At 48.2% G+C, this 19,182-nt stretch overlaps 1 protein-coding gene across 17 annotated transcripts in view; it reads right to left on the bottom strand.

Moving 5' to 3' along the window:
* Window positions 1-19,182, bottom strand: part of ATP11A (ATPase phospholipid transporting 11A) — a 154,336-nt gene that overhangs the window by 58,887 nt on the left and 76,267 nt on the right. For 16 of the 17 annotated variants that reach the window (XR_011427844.1, XR_011427843.1, XM_070240016.1 and 13 more), the window contains 3 exons: window positions 8,622-8,711; window positions 7,740-7,820; window positions 2,170-2,277 (listed from right to left, as the gene is read on the bottom strand). Coding sequence is in view for 15 of the 17 variants with exons in the window: in XM_070240016.1 (XP_070096117.1) it covers window positions 2,170-2,277; window positions 7,740-7,820; window positions 8,622-8,711 (279 nt within the window). In the remaining 2 variants the exon portion in view is untranslated. Of the gene's footprint in view, window positions 1-2,169; window positions 2,278-7,739; window positions 7,821-8,621; window positions 8,712-12,704; window positions 12,822-19,182 lie in introns of those variants that run through there. The other variant, XM_023621861.2, reaches the window with a different exon arrangement.

The following is a 19,182-nucleotide window of genomic DNA, read 5'->3' as shown; positions in this document are numbered from 1 at the left end:
CCATCTTCCTCTATTTTATGTGGGACACCACTCCAGTGTGGCTTGACGAGCAGTACAAGGTCAATGCCTGGGATCCGAACCTGCAAACCCCGGGCTGCCAGAGCACAGCATGTGAACTTAACCATTACGCCACCAGGCTGGCCTCATGGGACTAATATTTAGAATATGTGAACTCTCAAAATTCAACAGTAAAAAGCCCTCAAATAATCCAACTAGAAAATGGGTAAAAACATGGTTTTTTTTCAGCAAAAAGGATGCACAGATGGTAAATGAGTACATGGAAAGATGTTCAATATAGCCACTGGGGAAATGCACATTAAACCAGACTGAGACACTGGAAAGACTGAAATAACAAACAGTGCCAACACTCAGTGCTGGCGAGGATGTGGAGCCACTGGACCACTCATACATCGCTGGAGGGACGCAAAATGGTACAGACGCTCTGGGAAACGGTCTGGCAGTTCTAACACTAAAAATGGATTCACTATATGATCCAGCAACTAACTCTTGAGTTTTTATGCCAGAGAAATGGAAATCACATTCACACAAAAACTTGTACACAAACATTCACAGCAGTTTTATCCAAAATAGTCCCCAAATGGAAAATATCTAAAGGTCCTTCAACTTGTGAATGTAAGTGCACCGTGGTCCAGCCCACATCACAGACTCAGCAATGAGAGAAAGGCGCCACTGAGGCTCACAGCTGGGGTGAATCTCACGGGAATTAGGCTGAGCAAAAAGAGTCAGTTCCCAAAGTTACACGCTGCATGACTCCATTTATATAATGACATTCTTGAAATGACAAAATCTTAGAGATGGACCAATTAAAGAGTTTCCTTTTCTGCTAGCCTTGAGCACCCTCTGAAGGTCTGGGTCCTTATGGCCCAGGAGAGCCGATGCCCAGTGTCGTAGGGACAGCCTGAGCTTTCTTCCTTGTCTCAGAGTCAACTGAGAATCATCTCAGTTAGAACAGATGGATACATGGCAGGCATTTCCCATAGGAGATCAATGCATTAACAATTCAATTTTCTGCTGGTAGACACTGTCTTGGTCTGTTTTTAAGGAAAGAGATCATTATTAAAAGTATGGAAGACTTTGCAAAGGAAATGTAGTCATTAAAGGAAACTGCATTTAGGGCCTGGGGTCTGAGGAGCCTGTTAGCACATGCTCGGGGTCCCCACCACCGCCCCCACGAAGGTGAGGCCCATCCTCCCAGGCCCTCACCTCTGACCCCATCACTGCTGGGAAAACACAGCCAATCGAGGCCGAGTGAGCGGAAGCTCAGAGATACTAAAACATCTGGACAGTAAAATGTATAAAACAAAGAAAACGTGGTTTAAAACTTGAAGATACATACAGTAGTGTGTTTAATACATGAACATATACCCCCGTCGGTAACGTCCTGACGGCCCCGCACGGTTTCTGGCCGGGAGAGCAGCCCAGAGGGACGGGGAGCTGCCAGGGAGCGGGTAGGCAGGGCGGCTGCGCAGGAGCAGGAGGATGCGGGGCTCCACCCCGAGGCTCCCAGCCGAACGTCGCTCCAGGACAAACCTCAAAAATCACACTCGTCGTTTGTGCACGGACAGGCCTTCCTAGAGAGCCGTGCAGGTTTTGAGACTACCCACTTAGAGAATTCAGACACATTTAAACGTGTTGTGATACATCTAACACTTTAATGGAAAAAAGAAATTAAAATGCAAACTTCAGTGAGGTTTCCGTCCCAATTTTTTCATAAATTTCCAACTAGTGGAGTTTACATTAATAGGATTTGCCTTGATCTAAGACAAATGTAGTGAAAACATTCCAGAGTGTTCTGTCTTGACCGGTTAGTATGACCTCACACCCTGGGACACCGGTGGAGGCGCCGATGTGGGGGGCGAGGAGGACTCCCCTGTACCTTCTGCTCGCTTCTGCTGTGAACTTGACCCTGCTCTAAAAAATAAACTTTATTAAAACTTTAAAAATAAACAGATAAAAGCAAACAGTTTTTAAAAGACAGAGGGAGGAGCTTGCCTGAAGTGAGAAGTATGTGGGGAAGAGGATGGGCCTAAGCTCAACTAAAAAAAACAATTTCAGACTGAGGTTTTGCCAAAGAAAACAGACGCGCCCGGCCGCTCTGTGGCTCCTGAGCTGCTGCTGGCTGCAGGCGGCGAGCCCCCGGACACTCACCCGCAGCTTCCGGCTCTGCTTCCGCACCAGCTTGCCGTGCTGGATGAAGTGCACGGGGCACTGGTTCATGGCGTTGTCCGCTTTGTGGCGAAGCCAGTCTTCATAGCCCTAGAAGAAGGGAAGGCCGTGTCTCAGGTGCGGGAGCCGGCATGCCACTCAGGGGCCTTGCTCCCGGCCGCTCCTCCTGGATGTCGCCACGACGGGTGCCAACTGCAGGTCCAGCGCAGCAGCTTCAACTACTGGACAAGCGTGGCCCCAGGACACCAGAGTCTCCTAGTGCTGGTCCTCCCACTGACACCCCACGGGCAAATCCTAGAGCTTCCTCCTCGTACGGACCCTAGATCTTCCACTTCTTCAGGTCCCAGCCCCCCTGTGGCCAAGGCCCCCCTTCCCGGGCCTCCAGGAGGCCGCCCTCCCTGTGTTCTCATCCCCGGAATGAACAGCCTGACCAGCCCTGCGCCCACAGGGAGCCCCGACTCCACTCCATCTCACGGGGCTTCCTAAACCCTCTCTCCTGTGGGGACACATGTGGAATGGCCACTCTTGAGTCCACCGTGGTGTCTAAGCCAGGCTGCTCACTGCCAGGGCCATGGCCTGGGGTCCCTGAGGGGCCAGGCCCTGCTCATGGCCCGAGGACTGGGGTGGAGGGGGTGGGGGGCTCCTGGCCCCCTTCCTCCAGGCTCAGGCCCTCGCTGACCCAGAGAGCATGTCAGAGAGGCCTCCACCACCAGCACCACGCTGCCCCCACAGTGCATGCATGCATACACATATGCGTGCATATATGTTTGCACGTGTCTTCTTAGTGTCTGCCTCCCTCACCAGAATGTCTCCTGTTCCATATTATCCTCTCCAGGGCCTAGAAAAAGGCTCAGTATGTGACAGACGCTCAATAATATTGCAGAATAAATGAATAAAGGAAATGTGCAATGCAGGAAATTAGAAAAGAAAATACTTTCTAACGACCAGCCTGGACGTGTTCCACCCAGTGTCCCTGGACCTGCTGCCTGGCTTTTTCCTCTCCTTCTGAAACCTGGCGCAGGAGGATGTTTCATTTTTGAAAACAAAATCAAGACATAAATAAAAAAGCAAAAAGAATTTTTCAAAATTAGTTATTTTTTATATTACAAAAAATTGTATGTTCTGTGGACAAAATGTAGAAAATCAATAAATCATCTCCTAAGAAACTAAAGAAATCCTAATCCTATTTCTCAGTAAAAATCACTGCTAATATATAAATACAATTATATATAACCATCGTTCTAGCCCGTGGAGGCATCTTTTTCCATAGAGGACCACACTGCACACACTATCCCACCTCGTACCCTCCATACACCTTGGACAGTTCTCCATGGCAGTTTGGGTTGCTTTAAATTTTTGTAGTTATCAATATACTTTGCTAAACATCTTTACAACTACATGTTTGTGCATGTCCACCACATATTCTTAGTATAGATTCCTAAAGATAAAATGTCTGAGCCAAACATGAGCAAGACTTTAACATGAACTGTCCGAAAGTCCTCAAGAAACTCGGCGCCAATGACCTTTCCACCAGCTGCCGTAAGCGTTCTACCTTGGAAGGCACAAGCCCGCCGGCAGACAGCTGCTGAGTGTCTCTCATTGTCCGGCAGCCGAGAGCCAGCACACCCAGCAAACCACCTGGTCCGCCCTGCGACACCACGGAAGCCTCACCGTCTCCACACACGTGTGCTTTCTAGTGATTGTAACAAACACAGGAAATTACTGCCAACAGCTGCTCCTATGTGGACGCAGACACGGGCTCGGGCGCTGGAAAAGCAGACCGACCTCATTCTCACAACTAAATCCTCTTGCTCTCAAATAGGCACAAATACAGACATTCAAATTCTTCCCCAGATACAAGAAACCACCCACTTCTGGCCCACGAGTTTGGTGCAGAATTCTGAAAGAAGTGACACTAGGAGGTGGGGCATAGAGGTTTTCTCCAGCAACCAACACGCCTTTTGAGCCATGTTTCACGGATGTGGAAGTGAGTTTGGGTTCAGGATGATGAATCTGTCTTCTCTGGGTTATTTCCCAGCACATGAAAGGGACAACCAGGTGCCCGACAGCCATCTGCATGTCCAGAGGTGGCCACACAGAACACACACCGCCACACAGAGGCAACACAGTGGGTCCCGTCACAAGGCCCCTGAGCCCACTGTGGGGAGGCCGGCTCTACACGATGCGGCAGCCGCAGGGGCAGCAGGCACAGTGCGCGTCTTCCCCTCAGCTGCCCCAATCTCTCTGCACTGGAGTCTCCTCGAATGGGAGACAGACCAGCAAACCCAAGTGACAGCACCTCCCACTTTCGGAAGCTAACTGGTGCCCAGGGAGGGAGGGCCGAGCAGGAGGGATTTTCTCCGGCTGTGATCATCACAGAGGGACCCCGGGTGTCCGATAGCTTTTCCAGACATTTCTCCCAAATTGTTAAAATACTCTCTTTCTAGGGAACTTAGGAAACTGGAAGGAAGCAGAGAGCAGATGGTCCCTGGGTTTGTCAAACCCGTATTTAACAGCAACTGTGTGCTTGAAATGAACAGCGTTGTCCCTATTGTTGTGGTTCTCAGGATTTGTGGGAAAGACAGTCGCGTCGCTGTGCGAGATTCGTGGCACCAGTGAGGTGCAGCACCCAGTCCTGGGGTGCGGGAGGACTCAGAGGAGCAGAGGCCTTGCAGCTGGTCTCAGGGGATGCTGAGTGTTTGCCCCGAAAGGCAGAGATGATAACGTGGAGAAATGCAAGAGGTGGCAGGAGCGACGGGGTTGGGGAGCTGGGAAGGGGCCAGCCTGGTGCTGGGGGTGTGGACGCAAGCGGAAAGCCAGGCAGGGTGGGGAGCGGGGCCACCCGAAGGCTCTGTGTCTGCCCAGGCTCGCTGCAGGACAGAGGCGGCCAGATGTCAGACGCCGCTTAGGGCCAGGCGAGGAGAGGAGCACCCAGGAGCCAGCCAGGCAACGGGCTCCACGGAAGGGGCCTCTCTGAGCTGAGAGAGGAAGGGAATGGATGCCCAGCACGAGCGCTGAGGTCACTGGGGAAGGCAGGACGGAGGGCAGTTAAGTCTTGAGGTGTATGAGATGGTGGGTGGAGACGTCCAGAAGCGGCTGGCGATGGGCAGGAGAGGGAAAGCGACGAGTGGACGGAACACGAGGCAGGTGGAGGGAGCAAGGAGCGAGGTCTCCCCCAAGAGCCAGGGCTTGGTCAGAGGACGGGGGGGTGGCCACGTGGAGGAGACAGAGGACCTGGCAAAGGTGGAGGCAGGAAAGCTGAAGGTCAGAGTGTGGAACAGCAGTCTCGGCAGGTCTCAGAGCTCTGGACACGGTGACCTCACTCGGTCCTCTCCACAAATGCTTTGTGGCCCTGAGGGGTCACAGCTGGGCCAAGGGCGAACCTGGGCTGGGAGGGGGCAGCGCTGGGCCCAGGCCGGCCTCAGGCTCACAACCCACTGCCCTGTTTTCCACCACACACACAGCGGGGTGCCCACAACCTCGATGAAGGACATTTGGGTTGTGCCTAGTTTTCTACTACAAAGACGGCTGCACGGAACATCCCAGGACACATGGCCTGATCTCTGCAGTCCACTCTAAGACGCACTCACAACATGCACCAAACGCACAGCCTGCGCACTGTCTATACCAAGGGCCCCTGGTGTTCACGCCCTCAACTTTATCAGATGTCCCCAGACCTTTCTCCAACAGGGTCCACCACGCTCCCGTCGCAGCGCGTGGATGCACGTGTCCCCACGTTCTCATGCCCACTGGGTCTTCAGACTTTTACATTTAAAAGCCAATTTAACAGGTATGAAGTAAAACCACATTGTTGTTCAAATCTGCATTTCCAGACTACTGGTGAGTGGAAAATAAAAGCCAAATTAACACGAAGCAATCCTTAAATGCTCCTCACAGTTCTGTGTTAAAAGAATACCAGTCCGGACGTTCTCGCAGGGAAGTCCAGACAGACCAGCAGGAGGAAGCCTGCAGGCACCCACACCCACTGGCGGAAAGGCAGACCTGTGGCCCTATTCCATGTCCCCATGTCAAGTAAATCCCTCTGCGAGATGTCACCATTACCACTGTCACCCAGTGGCTGCGTTTGCACCATGTTTCACATAAAATATATGTTTTAGTGTTTTTATTTTTTAGTTAAAGACTAACACCAGGAAAGCGTGGCTTTGTCAGCAAGAATTTGACCATCAAGATTTAACTAGAAGCTGTCACTCTGCACATTATCCAGATGTCTCAAACGAAAGACTGACGTATCAACATGGAGATGCAAACATCAACGGGTTCAGAAGTTTGCAGCAGAAAAGGGACTCGCATGGACAGCATCCTTACAACTCGCGGGTAAAAAGACAACCCAACTTCTAAACGGGCAAAGGACTTGAAGCCATCTCTCTCAGGAAGATACACAAATGGCCAATAAGCACAAGAAAGATGCTGAATATCATCAGTGACTGATGAAATGCAAATCAAAACCCAAAGAGACACTTCACAGCCACCTGGATGACTGCAAAAAAATGATAGGCACAAGCGTTAGCGAGGACGTGGCGAAACCGTGACCTCACACACCGCCAGCGGGAACGTGGAATGGTGCAGCCACTCTGGAAAACACTCTGGCAGCTCCTCAAAACATGAGAGCAATTCTACTCCCACAGCAGGACCCAGTAGAACTGAGAACCTCCATCCACACAGAACCCGTATGTGAACGTTCATAACAGCCTTATCCACAACAGCCGAAAAGGAGAAGTGTCCCAACGTCCGTCAGCTGATGAACGGATAAACATGTGGCCCGACCACATGACGGAATATTACTCACCCTTAAAAAGGAGAGAAGCACTGACACACGCTACCATGTGGACCAAGCTTGAAAACATTACACTACATGAAATAAGCTGGACATAAAAGGTCACGTCGTGTATGCTTCTATTAATGTGAAATGTCCGGAACAGGCAAATGTGCAGACAGAAAGTAGACAGGCGGTGGCCAGGGGCTGGGGACGGGGGAATGGGGAATGTCTCTCATGGGTGTGGGGTTTCTTTCTGAGGCGATGGAAATTTTCCGGACTAGATAGTGGTGCTGGCTGAAGCACTAAACTGGCTAAGTGGGTGGAGGAAGTAACTGAGACCATTCTTACATTAGTCACTGGCTTTAGTCATCAGTTCCAGAAAGAACACTGAGCGAGTCAGGAGTTGGCATGCTCTATTACAAAGCCACATCCCAGACCCTCTGTGGGTAGCAGGTCCTTGTGGTTAAGACAATCCAGAACACACACAACTGAAGCAATTCATCTACGATCAGATACCACCTCCTGCCGATTCAGGACGTGAAAACCGTGGTATCCTCCTCAAACTCAAAGGGCACCTATCCGGCCACTGCTTACACCAGCGCTCCATTTTAACTCAACCATCTAGCTAAAACACTTAGAAAAATGCTTAGTTAAATTTTGCTTAGTTAAATTTTCTATGAAAGAGCTAAAAGGAACCAGATTGCTCTGGCTAAAAGGCGACGTCATATAAGAAGGTCAGGTACGACTTTCCCCCTTTTGTCCCCAGGATTCTCACCTGTTTGACAGCTGTGACGGTAATGACAAAGAAGAGTGGAAGTCCACTCGTCACGGGACTTGTGGGCGTGTCAATAATCAACTGCAATTAAAAGAGAATCATAGAACCATTTCCAAAAACACACATTAGTGGCTTTAGACTGACGGGCCGGCCCTGTGACACCATCACCCAAGGCCTGCTTCCACTTATTTTAAATCACTTTACTGTCAGCCACTAGAGACAAATTAGATGAGAAGTAAATCATCCAATTTCCTATATAACCGAGGGCGGGTTCTTTAATTAAGGGATGTGTTTAAGGAAGCCACGTTAGCCACGGCAAAGGCACAGGTCTGATTCCAGGGAACATTGTCATTCAATTTAAATTATTCAGCTCCTGATGCCACCCTTTAGATTATTTGGATAATTTAACATTGGGGGAACTTTAAAAGTCCCTCAACTATATTTTGTATGATTGCGAAAAATGAGACTATTCTTAACACACCGACCTATTGTTCTCTAATTCACACCTCACCGTGGTTCTCTCTTTTTACTCTCTCTCTCAACGTTTTCTTTGGAGCATCCACGTGTGCTCAGGAAGCGGCTAAGTGTAACAATGCTCAGCGTGGCTGGTGAACTTCTCCTAAAGATCAGGAAGCTCCTGACCCCCTGCAGGACGGGAAGGTGACAGAGGTGGCCAGGACCAACGTGAGAGCAGAGTGCTCGTGTGTGGGCGAGCTCACGGCCTCTGAACCGACACGATGTCCTTGAGGAAGGTGAGCGAAGGGACAGCAGTCAGGGGCACCAAGTCCTCACTCCTCCTTCCTAGCAAACCCAGTCACCTGAGGACAGAAGCTCACACACCTAGATTCACATTTGAGGCGACAGAAAGACAACTGGTCTTACCTGGACCAGAAATATGATGAGAAAATAAAAGTTGGCTATTCTTCTGAATTGTTCAAATAGGTTCTTAGGTATGAAGTTCCAAAATGTGTACTGTAGAAAAGAGAAAAAACAAGGTGTCATTTTGATCACATTTCCCTTTTTTCAGGTTACCCCGCCTCGTGATAAATGGCACCAGATTGCAAAGTGCAAAATGTTTAGTTTTAGATACAAAATTCACAATTCAAAATTTAGAGTGTTTGTACACATTTTATCTATTTGCTGACCAAAAGAACAAAGTGTTAACACAGAATCTGTTCTCTGAAAGCAGCATATGGAAATGGCCTGTTTCCAGACAATTCAGGCAACACAAAGCAGCTTAACAATAGTTTTACTGCCGAAAGTCTTTCATAAAATATAAACTCTAATTGTTAACTCAAAACATACACGTTTAGCATTTTTCCTTGACTGCAGTTTTTGGTAAGCTCTCTCTGCCATTAGGGTGAGACTAGATGGTGACAGAGAGCTAAAATACCAGTCACCATTACCGGGTGGTCCTGCCGCAGCCTGGAGGCGGTGCCACGCAGCGGGTTCCGCCAGCACCACCGGGTGCCCTTCCCCCGCCTGGAGGGAACGGAGAGGCAGCAGGGCGGGGAGTCCTGGCCCCACTCATGCTCCGACCTCTCATTTTGCCTCAGGAGAAGAGCTTCCTTAAGTTTTGTGTTGACAACAACGTCATTAACCCACAGTGAACACGCAGCTTGGAAGCTGTTTTTAAAGTTCCACTGGACCAGTTTTTGCCTTTTGGCGACGACAGTCTACGGAAGAGCGAGAAGATGCTCAGCCCACTGCACGGCCCGCTCGAGCTCTGGGCATCTGAACGGGACCACGTCAGCTCCCGGCGGGGCGCTGGCCCCAAACGCCTAGACGTCAGTCATCAAACTCCACCAACAGCTCCTTTAACGCCAAGGTCTCAAACATGAGCTCTTGAAAATGTAATGTAACCACTAAGGCCGGCATGGCCCCAAACCATCCAGCGTGTCCCGAATGCGGTTTCCACACACACTTCACAGTACATCCAGGGTTTCAAAGAAAAGCGTCTTTGCCTTAAGTTTGGATTGCTTAGAGAGATATAGGGAACTCCCATTTTCTGTTCTAATTTACATTACAAGGCAATTCTACCTTTCGTGATGAAGTTCATTAATGAGGGTGAAAACAAAGGAGTGGTCCCCCGCCCCCTATTTTTAATTCCCTTCTCAGGGTGGCCCCAGTGAACAGGGCCCGAGCAACTCCAAGAGGGTGTCTGCAGGTTATGAAAAGAAATTAATTTTCCAGGTCCTCCCAAGCCCGCCCCACCCAGCCCCCGAACACCCTTATCTTCCATGTATCGTTTTGACACCAGTCCTTCACAGGATGGGGTGTTTCACAATTATTTTCCCTCAGTCAGTGGCTTGTCTTTCAATTCGCTTAACAGTGTCTTTTGCAGAGAAGAACTTTTTAATCTTAATTCAAGTCCAACTTATCAATTTTACCTTTCATGGTTAGTGTTTGTGGTACTGGATCCAAAAACTCACTGCAAACCCAAGGTCACCTAGATTTCTCCTATGCGATCCAGAGGGCTTTCATAGTCGTGTTTTTTACACTGATAAACCAATGGCAGCAACAGGATATTCTGGAGTGTATGAGGAAGCCCTGGGGTGTAAGCCTAATTCGGCTTGACCCTGTTTTTCCAAAGGGCCTGAGTGGCTGTTGAGCATGCATTGTGTATCTGCTTTAAACATTTCCTATGGCAAGAACAAATGGCCTTGAGATAAAGGTGCAACTTCGCCCCACACTGGCATTTCCTTAAGGATAAGCATCTCTCCCTAGGCTAGGAACTGATTGCTGTGCTCACCTATGACCACCCAGCTCACCTGTGACCACCCAGCTCGAGACAACAGACCTGCCACTCTGCTGTGTCCACCGAGACAGCAGACCTACCTGCTGTTTCATCAATCGCTGTGCCGACAGAGCAGTCTCGCGACTGTTGTAAAAGGGACATTTCAATCATATGTGAAACATCCTGTTTGGGGTATATAAGCACTCTGTACACCCCACTTCTTTGGTGCCCTTCCTGGGGAAGGGAGGCCCCGGGCTCTATGGTCCTCACATTCGGCTCAGAATAAACTCACCCCCATTTTGATTTATAGATTGGTTACGGATTATTTGTGTTGACAACATTTAGGTCTGTGATTGATCCATTCTGAATTAATTTTGAGAAAAGTGCAAATCCGTGTCTAGACTCCTTCTTTTGCACGTGGATGTCCAGCTGTCCAGCAGCATCTGTTGAAGGCTATCTTTGCTCCCTGGGATCGCCTGTGCTCCTCTGTCAAAGATCAGCTGACTATTCCTGCGGGGGTCTACTTCAGGGCCCTCTCTTCTGTTCCAGTGATCTCTCCGTCTCTTCTTCCACCAATACCACACTGTCTTGATTAGTGTAGGTTTAGAGCAAATCCTGAAGTCTGGTAGTGTTAGTCCTCCAACTTTCTCCTTCTCCTTCAATACTGAGTTGGCCATTCTGAGTCTTTCGTTTCTCCATATAAACTTTAGAATCAGTTTGTTGACATCCACAAAATAACTCGCTGGATTTTGATTGGGATTGTGTTCAATCTGGAGATTAAGTTGGGAAGAACCGACATCTTAACAACACTGAGTCTTCCTATCTAAGAACACGGAATATCTCTCCATTTCTTAAATCTTAGAGTTCTTTCATCAAAGTTTTGTAGTTTTCCTCATATAGATCCTGTACATATTCTGTTGGATTCATACTTAAGGATGTATGTATGCATCCTTTTCCTTTTTTTGTGCTAATATAAATAGTGCTTAATTTTGAATTCCAATTGTTCACTGCTGGCATATAGGAACACAGTTGACTTTTACACCCTGCAACCTTGCTATAATAGCTTTAAGTTCCACACGGTTTTTGTCGATTCTTTGGGATTTTCTATAGAGACCATCAGCCACTGTAGACAAAGACAGTTTTATTTCTTCCTTCTCAATCTGTGTATCTTTCATTCCCTTTCCTTCTCTTTTTGGATTAGCTAGGACTTCTAGTAAGATGCTGAACAGAAATGGTGAGAGGGGCCCTTTGCCTTGTTCTCAATCTTAGGGTGAAAGCACCTAGTTTTTCACCATTAAGAATGATATTAGCTGTGGGGTTTTTGTAGATACTCTTTATCAAGTTGAGGAATTCTTCTCTACTGCTAGTTAGCTGAAAGTTTTTATCATGAATGGGTGTTGGACTTTGTTAAACGCACACTAGGTTTTCTCCATTTGAGTGCAACCAAACTAAGAACCAAAAAGCAGGTGTCCTGGACAGAAATGTAGCCAAAGAAATTGAGAGAGAGTAGAGAACACACAGCCAGATCTTCTGTACTCTGGTTTCTCAATCAGAAAAAAACAAAAAACCCCAACCCTGACTGCCAGTGAAAGTATAGGCACTTTCTTCCTTAAAAATAAAAAAAAGAAATCTGAATTCTTAATTTGCTACCCCTACCGCAGAACAATTTGGCTACTTTATGGGATTCTGGAAATATTTACTCTTTATTATACCACAGAAACATGGACTTTGGAGTCAAACCCCAACTAAACCCTGGTCCTGACATTCAAAAATCCAGTAAACTTCAGTAAATTATGTAGCGACTGAGTTCTAGTTTCCTTCTCTATAAAATGAGTATAAGAGATGTGCCTTGAAGGAAACGAGGTGAGGATCGAAGTTCTGGCTCAAATGGTGCTCAGAAAATATTCTACAAGTTGAACAAACAGAACAAACGCAATCAGTCTCTTTAAATTTTTAAGAAGATATATATTTTCTTTTAAATGGAACCTAACGGAAAAGTCACTTATTTTCCATTAACTTTTAAAAGGAAATACTAAAGAAAAATAAAAGTTATGATGTAATCACGGCATTTATGTCTCATTTTCCTGTTTCTGTGACTAACCTAGGACAACCTTTTCTTCTTCACACAATTCCTTTCTAAGAGATACTGACCCCAAAATGAAATCATCTTTAAGGTCCCCCATTATGAAACCAACCTTATTCCCCGGCACCCAGGCCAACACACTTACTACGTTAGAGAATGAAAGCACTTCGGCTAGCACCCGTGAGACATCACTCAGCAGCAAAGTCACGTTAATGGAAAAGGTCCGACTTGAACCTCCACCTTCCATCTGCTGAAATCATTACAGAAGGAAAGTACACGCTGTTTAGGATTTGCTTCAACATGACCTTGGGGAAGAAAACAGAGGCACAGACGAAACCAGTCTGGGCAAGTGTTGACAACTGCTGACAGCGGGTGACAAGTGCATCAAGATTTATGGTACTACTCTCTTTATTTTTGTATATTTTTGAAAGTTTCCATAAAATAAAATAAAACACGACCGTCTACAATCCTTCCAAACCTGAAGTTTTAATAACCCCAGGGCGTGACGTGGATGTGTGGTCTGGTTCTATTTTAGAGTTATTATTTCAGGACTCTGTTTCAACCTCCCAAATTCTAGTCTACCAGGGAACCGGCACAGATTTGGAACTTAAAACCACTTAAATGATTACTTTATTGCAATCGCGCGCAGAGGGCTCATGCTGCAGTGTAGACCTAGTCATGCTCTGTAATTTCCATATTTTACAGAACACATTACTGTAATGAGCTATTACTGCTGACCATCAATGAGATCAAAAAGAGGGTTATTAATTCCTGATGGTGTATGATAAGAAAAATGAAAACTCAATGAGATAATTTAAACATTCGTGACGGTACTGATAAGTCAGTGCCATACAGATAACATAAAATTAAATGAACATTTTATTACACTTATAAGAGCTGGCAAACCAGCAATGGTGGGCCAGTTGTACATTTTTCATCTTTGTTAAATTGTAACAGTCTAAACATTTGCTTAGACACGTGGGCCACAGTATAATGTAAGCCTCTGACCTATATTCAGGAGTCATGTGCCCTCTTCTGATCAGCAGAACAGCACTTATTCCTGGAAATCCCTGGTATCGAGAGACAAGCAGGGCATGAACCAGGTTTTTCTGCTATAAGGAAGCTGTGAAACCTGAGTGGCTCAGAGCATCCCTCTTTACTGTAACAGACATTTGAAGAATGTTGAAATGTACAAGACGATTACTGTTCCTGCCATTCCTTCCACATCATAAAAAACTTCACACCCGAAGTCTCTGCCTACGCGCGGTATGTGGTCGGGAGACGAGACGAGAGCCTCTGAGCTCGGCTCTGCCCACACGCTTCTCCTCTGTGCAAGTCACCTCTGGTTCCGTGTCACTCGTGGGGAGTGCGGCCCATGACGAAGAAGCAGGTCCCACCTGGTCTACCTTTAGTCACGTGGTGAAAAGCAAACTCTAAGAGCTAAGCCCCGGGGCTGTCCTTCTTCACTAGCTGCCAGAAAGTAAAACCAGAGCGTCTGGACACCACCCGGGGCCTGGCTCTCACGTACCTGAAAACGGTCCAGCACCAAGCTGAGCAAGGCAGCCCTAAAGACACACTGCAGGGCGGCCACGGACTTCCGGGGAAGGCAATCAGCTCCACCGCGCTGGGCTTTCTCTTCCATTTATGAGTGGACGAAGGGGATGTAAAAATAGAAAATTACACCCCAATTCTGGATTACCGATGTTAGGAAATGGGTGAGAATCACGGGCTCGTAAGAGGTGGCGCTGGCAGTGCAGAGGGAGTGCTGGTCTCAGGCTCAGACATGTGGCTCTGGGCGGCTCATCGATCTTGTTCTGAGGCTCGGTGTCTTTGGGAATGAGCCGGGTGTAGCGAGTCCTGTCAGCCTCAGAGGGTTGTGAGAGAGCTCAGATGATGTGACCAACATAGACCACCGCCTGTACTACTACTGGTAGAGGTAATTTGACCTTCTCACTTATCAAAGGTAACTCAGCTTTCTCGAAGGTATGGAGTGACCACATCGGCTGAGTCTAATATTCACTTTTGTGGCGTCCTGAGCTCAGAGCTGGAAGCCACAGGAATTTTGTGCCCAAAAGTACAATCCTGTGAAATTGATGAAGGAGTGCTCCAGTGTTCTCAAGTCTAGGATCTGCCCACACGGGGAGCTCAAGCAGCCATACGGTCAGTGCTGCACGTGGTCAGTAGCCAAGGCCAGACACTGCCCAATGTGTCCTAAAAGGAGACGGAGCTCAGATCAATCACTCATCACCAACAGCGGTGATGAAGCGGACAGAAGTTCAACATAAGCGGATCGGCCTCTTCACCCCCAGAGTCACGCTCACGTGACAGATATCTCGAAACCCTCTGATTCAATAAAACCAAACTTACTGAGTAGGGGCTTCTGTGCACTTAAGAAGTCTTAGCTGACAGTCTTTTCTTTTAAGGCAGAAATAAAAGTTTTCTTCCCAAGAAAACAGGATACGTTACCACAAACATATTCTCCAAACTTGTTTACAAACTTATGTTTTACAAATTAAACTGTATTTTTCACACATCCTGAGCTGTTTCTAAAGGAAAACGACTACGTGCTCTAGAGTCCACATCACTGATCTAAATCAGGGCCACTGTCCCCCCGGCCTGGCTCAGAGGCTAAGTCCTCGTCTTTCTGAGGGCCCTCCTGTAACGAATGCCACCAGCAAGGCAGGTTGTGTAATGTTTCCTAAAATTAGACACCATCATCTACGTGGGACTGGCAGTGAGCCGCAGATCCTGCCTCTCTGAGGACCGAAGATCCCTGCACAAACACGGAATTCCAGGCTGGGCTGTGACGCAAGCTGCTCAACTCCGGCCTCTTCCGGGTGGACTCAGCCTGACCCACGTCCTGAAAAGATGCCGACTTTATTCTGTTACTGCTTCCTCCTGCACAGCCTCGTGTGATGACGGGGCTTTCGAAAAGACCCCCAGGAACCTGCAAGTCTGTCAAAACCCATCCTCGCAACCTCCCCTGCGCAGCATTTCCTTTGTCAAGAGCCCAGCCACTCCAGTTCATCCAGGGCAGCTGGGCACAGGAAGGTGCCACCGCGGGGAGAGGCCAGATGGAGGTCTGTGGAGCGAGGAGGTGGGACAAGGCATCTCAAACGCATCGCTGCTACTGGCTGTGGGACGCTTTGAAAATATAAAAATAAACTGGCTCTGAAACTTGAATCAGATAACAAAGGGTCAGGAATGGGATCTAGAAATCACTGCTTTCTGTTATCTCCCCCACAACATTGACAGGGGCTTTTATGATAAATAAAGCACTCTCAGCTTCCACCTATATTCTCCTATTCCATATTCCAATGCATCGAGAGGGCCCTTCACGGCTCCATCGACCAGGGGCTTGGGTTTCAGGTTTCCTCTCACAGCTCTTTAGAGAACTTCCCACATCAACCAGAAGGAACTGGGGCTGGGACTTTCAAGGCCCAAGCTTTATCCCTGCAGGGAGATGCCAGCTGCCAGGGATTTGTATCAGAGGCCGAGGTGCCTCTGACAAACGTCCCACCAGACCAGACCGGGCAGTGTGGGGCGGTTTCATGTCCCATGGCCTGTATCCCGGACTCCTGACAGGCCCACACGTGGCACAACATCTTAATGTTGATCAGTGCCCTTCCTGTTTCTTGATGCATCTGGATGCACAAGAGCAGATTTTTAAGAAACATATTTGAGGTTATTTCTTTTTTGGGCACACTAGTGGATTAGCAGAGTGCGCATCTGCATAGAAATCATCTTTAGTGAGCTCTACATGAGACCGCGTGAAATGTATACATGTCACTACTGGGAAGACCTGTTTTTTTTAAAGATTGGCCCTGAGCTAACACCTGTTGCCAATCTTCTTTTTGTTTCTTCTTTTCCCCACAGCCCCCCAGTACATAGTTGTATAATCTAGCTGTGAGTGCCTCTTCCTGTGCTACGTGGGACATGGCCTGTGAGCAGTGCCATGTCCACACCCAGGATCCGAACCAGCAAAACCCTGGGCCACCCAAGCGGAATGCACAAACTTAACCACTCGGCCACGGGGCCAGAACCGATGGATCTGCTTTTGGATACGAAGTTCCTCCTGTTTATTTCTCCCTCCAGCAATCATCTCTGGGCAGCCACGGACTATGTCTATTTGGCTGGGATTTTGTTTACAAGCCATTTACTTACCATATTGTGTTTCTGAAGATTAAAGCTATTATTATTATTTTACACTGCATTTTCAAAATGAAAGAATTCCATTAAAAAATAACTGCCTTGAAGGAGAGAAGATCCAAGATGGCTGTGTGAGTAGTCTTCTTTGTCTGTCCCCCTTCGAATCTACAACTAATTGGACATTCACCGCTTAACTAAGGATATCCATATAGCATCTCAGGACGCCTGAGAGACCCACGCTGCTATACATCGGAAGGCGGACGGACTTCCCTCCGGGAGGAGGTGGAGATAGGTGAAAACTCTCCGACCCCGACCCCGAACAGCCTAGTACCTTCAAGCAGCTTTCTTTCAGTGGATGCCCCCAGAACATCGACACACACCTAGGGCAGGAGGGAGAGCACACCAGAGGAGCGACGGTGGAAACAGGTGACCAGAGCCCTACCTAAGCCCCCCGCAATTACACCTAAGCCCAGAGGGAAGCTCCAGAGTTACACACCTGAGTCCGCGGGGAGAGTCTCTGCCCGCTATTGGCTGGAAGGCCCCTCCTAGCATCCACGGCGCCAGGAGGGTCCCGGAGAGAATCCCAGATGGCGCGGCGGCCCACCAGCTGCCGCTGCCGGCCCCACTGACTGCCGGACGGGGCTCGGGACTACCGGAGATCTCCTGGGAGAGGACTGGGGCTGGGTGGAGCTCCAGTGGCCGGCTCCGCGGCCCAGGAGGGAAGCTCCGGAGTTCCACCCGGGCAGCAGGCAAAGTCTCTGTCTGCCATTAGCGGAGAGGCCTCGCCCAGCATCAACAACTCCAGGAGGGTCCCGGAGAGAATCCCAAACGGCGTGGCGGACCACCAGCTGCCACTGCCGGACCCAGTGACTGCCGCTATTGCGGCTTGGGGCTCAGGGCTACCGGAGATCTCCTGGGAGAGGACTGGGGCTGGGTGGAATTCCAGCGACCCGGCTCCGTGGCCCAGGGGGAAATTCTACAGTCTCACAGCAGCCTCAGCGAAAGCCTCTGCACAGCACTAGTAGAGAACCCCCGCCCGGCAACCACAAGGCTGGAAGACCCTGGGACAAAAGTGGCATAGGTAGGTGAGCTAACCCCAGACTGTAGAAGATGCCCATGGCTCTGCTGTGACCCATAGTGGACAATGAGATTTTTGTGGATGCCGACAGTGACGGAGCTGCAAATATAAGTGATCCTGCCCCTGGCCGCTGGGAAAGCCCATAACACCGCTGTCATACCTAAGGAGGGAGCACGTCTAGGTGGGCTGCAACAGTAGGCACCAGCAGCCTGAAGCCCCCTTGTGACTGCCCCCACAGCTGAAGAGGGAACCCACAGGACTACTGTGACTACGAGGAGGGGCCCAGGCCCAGTTAGCAACAGCTGATAGGGTTCCTGGTTGGAGCAGTATAAACAGCTGTTCCCCCACCACACCAGTAGAAAGAAGTCGAAGCAGTAACTAAGCTCTATCTCTATGTGGAGGCACAAATCTACACCATCAAGCAATATGAAAAAATATATTAAATCTCCAGTACAGAAGGAAAATGACAAATACACAGAAAACAGTCCCAAAGACAATGAAATATATAACCTAAATGACGATGACTTCAAAACAGCCATCATTAAAAAACTCAATGAGTTAAAAGAGAATTCAGATAGACACCTCAACGAGTTCAGGAGCTATGTCACAAAAGAGTTTGATACTATAAAGAAGAACCAAACAGAAATACTGGAAATGAAGAACACAATAGAGGAGATTAAGAAAAACCTAGACGCAATGAACAGTAGGGCCGATAATATGGAGGACAGAATTAGCAATTTGGAAGATAGGAATATAGAAATGCTGCAGGCAGAGGAGGAGAGAGAACTAAGACTAAAAAGAAACGAAGAAACTCTCCGAGAATTATCAGACACAATTAGGAGATGCAGAGTAAGGATTATAGGTATACCAGAGGGAGAAGAGAAGGAGAAAGGGGCAGAAAGCCTGTTCAAAGAAATAATGGCTGAGAACTTCCCAAACCTGGTGAGAGAGATGGATCTTCAGGTGACAGAAGCCAATAGATCTCTAAACTTTATCAATGCAAGAAGACCAACCCCACGGCATATAGTAGTGAAGCTAGCAAAAGTCAACAACAAGGAGAAAATACTAAGGACAGCCAGGCAGAAGAAATTAACCTACAAAGGAACCCCCCTCAGGCTATCAGCAGATTTCTCAGCAGAAACTTTACAGGCTAGAAGAGAGTGGAATGATATATTCAAAAATCTGAAGGACAAAAATCTACAGCCGAGAATTCTCTACCCAGCGAAAATATCCTTCAAATATGATGGAGAAATAAAAACTTTCCCAGATAAACAAAAATTAAGGGAGTTCATTGCCACAAAACCTCCTCTTCAAGAAATGCTCAGGAAAACCCTCATACCTGAAAAATCAAAAAAAGGAAAGGGGCTACAAAACCAAGAGCAAAGGAGATAGGTAG

Source organism: Equus caballus, chromosome 17 (assembly GCF_041296265.1).
Source record: "Equus caballus isolate H_3958 breed thoroughbred chromosome 17, TB-T2T, whole genome shotgun sequence".
NCBI classification, from domain to species: Eukaryota; Metazoa; Chordata; class Mammalia; order Perissodactyla; family Equidae; genus Equus; species Equus caballus.
Note: the sequence above shows the minus strand (reverse complement) of the source record. Positions and strands in the feature narration are given on the sequence as shown.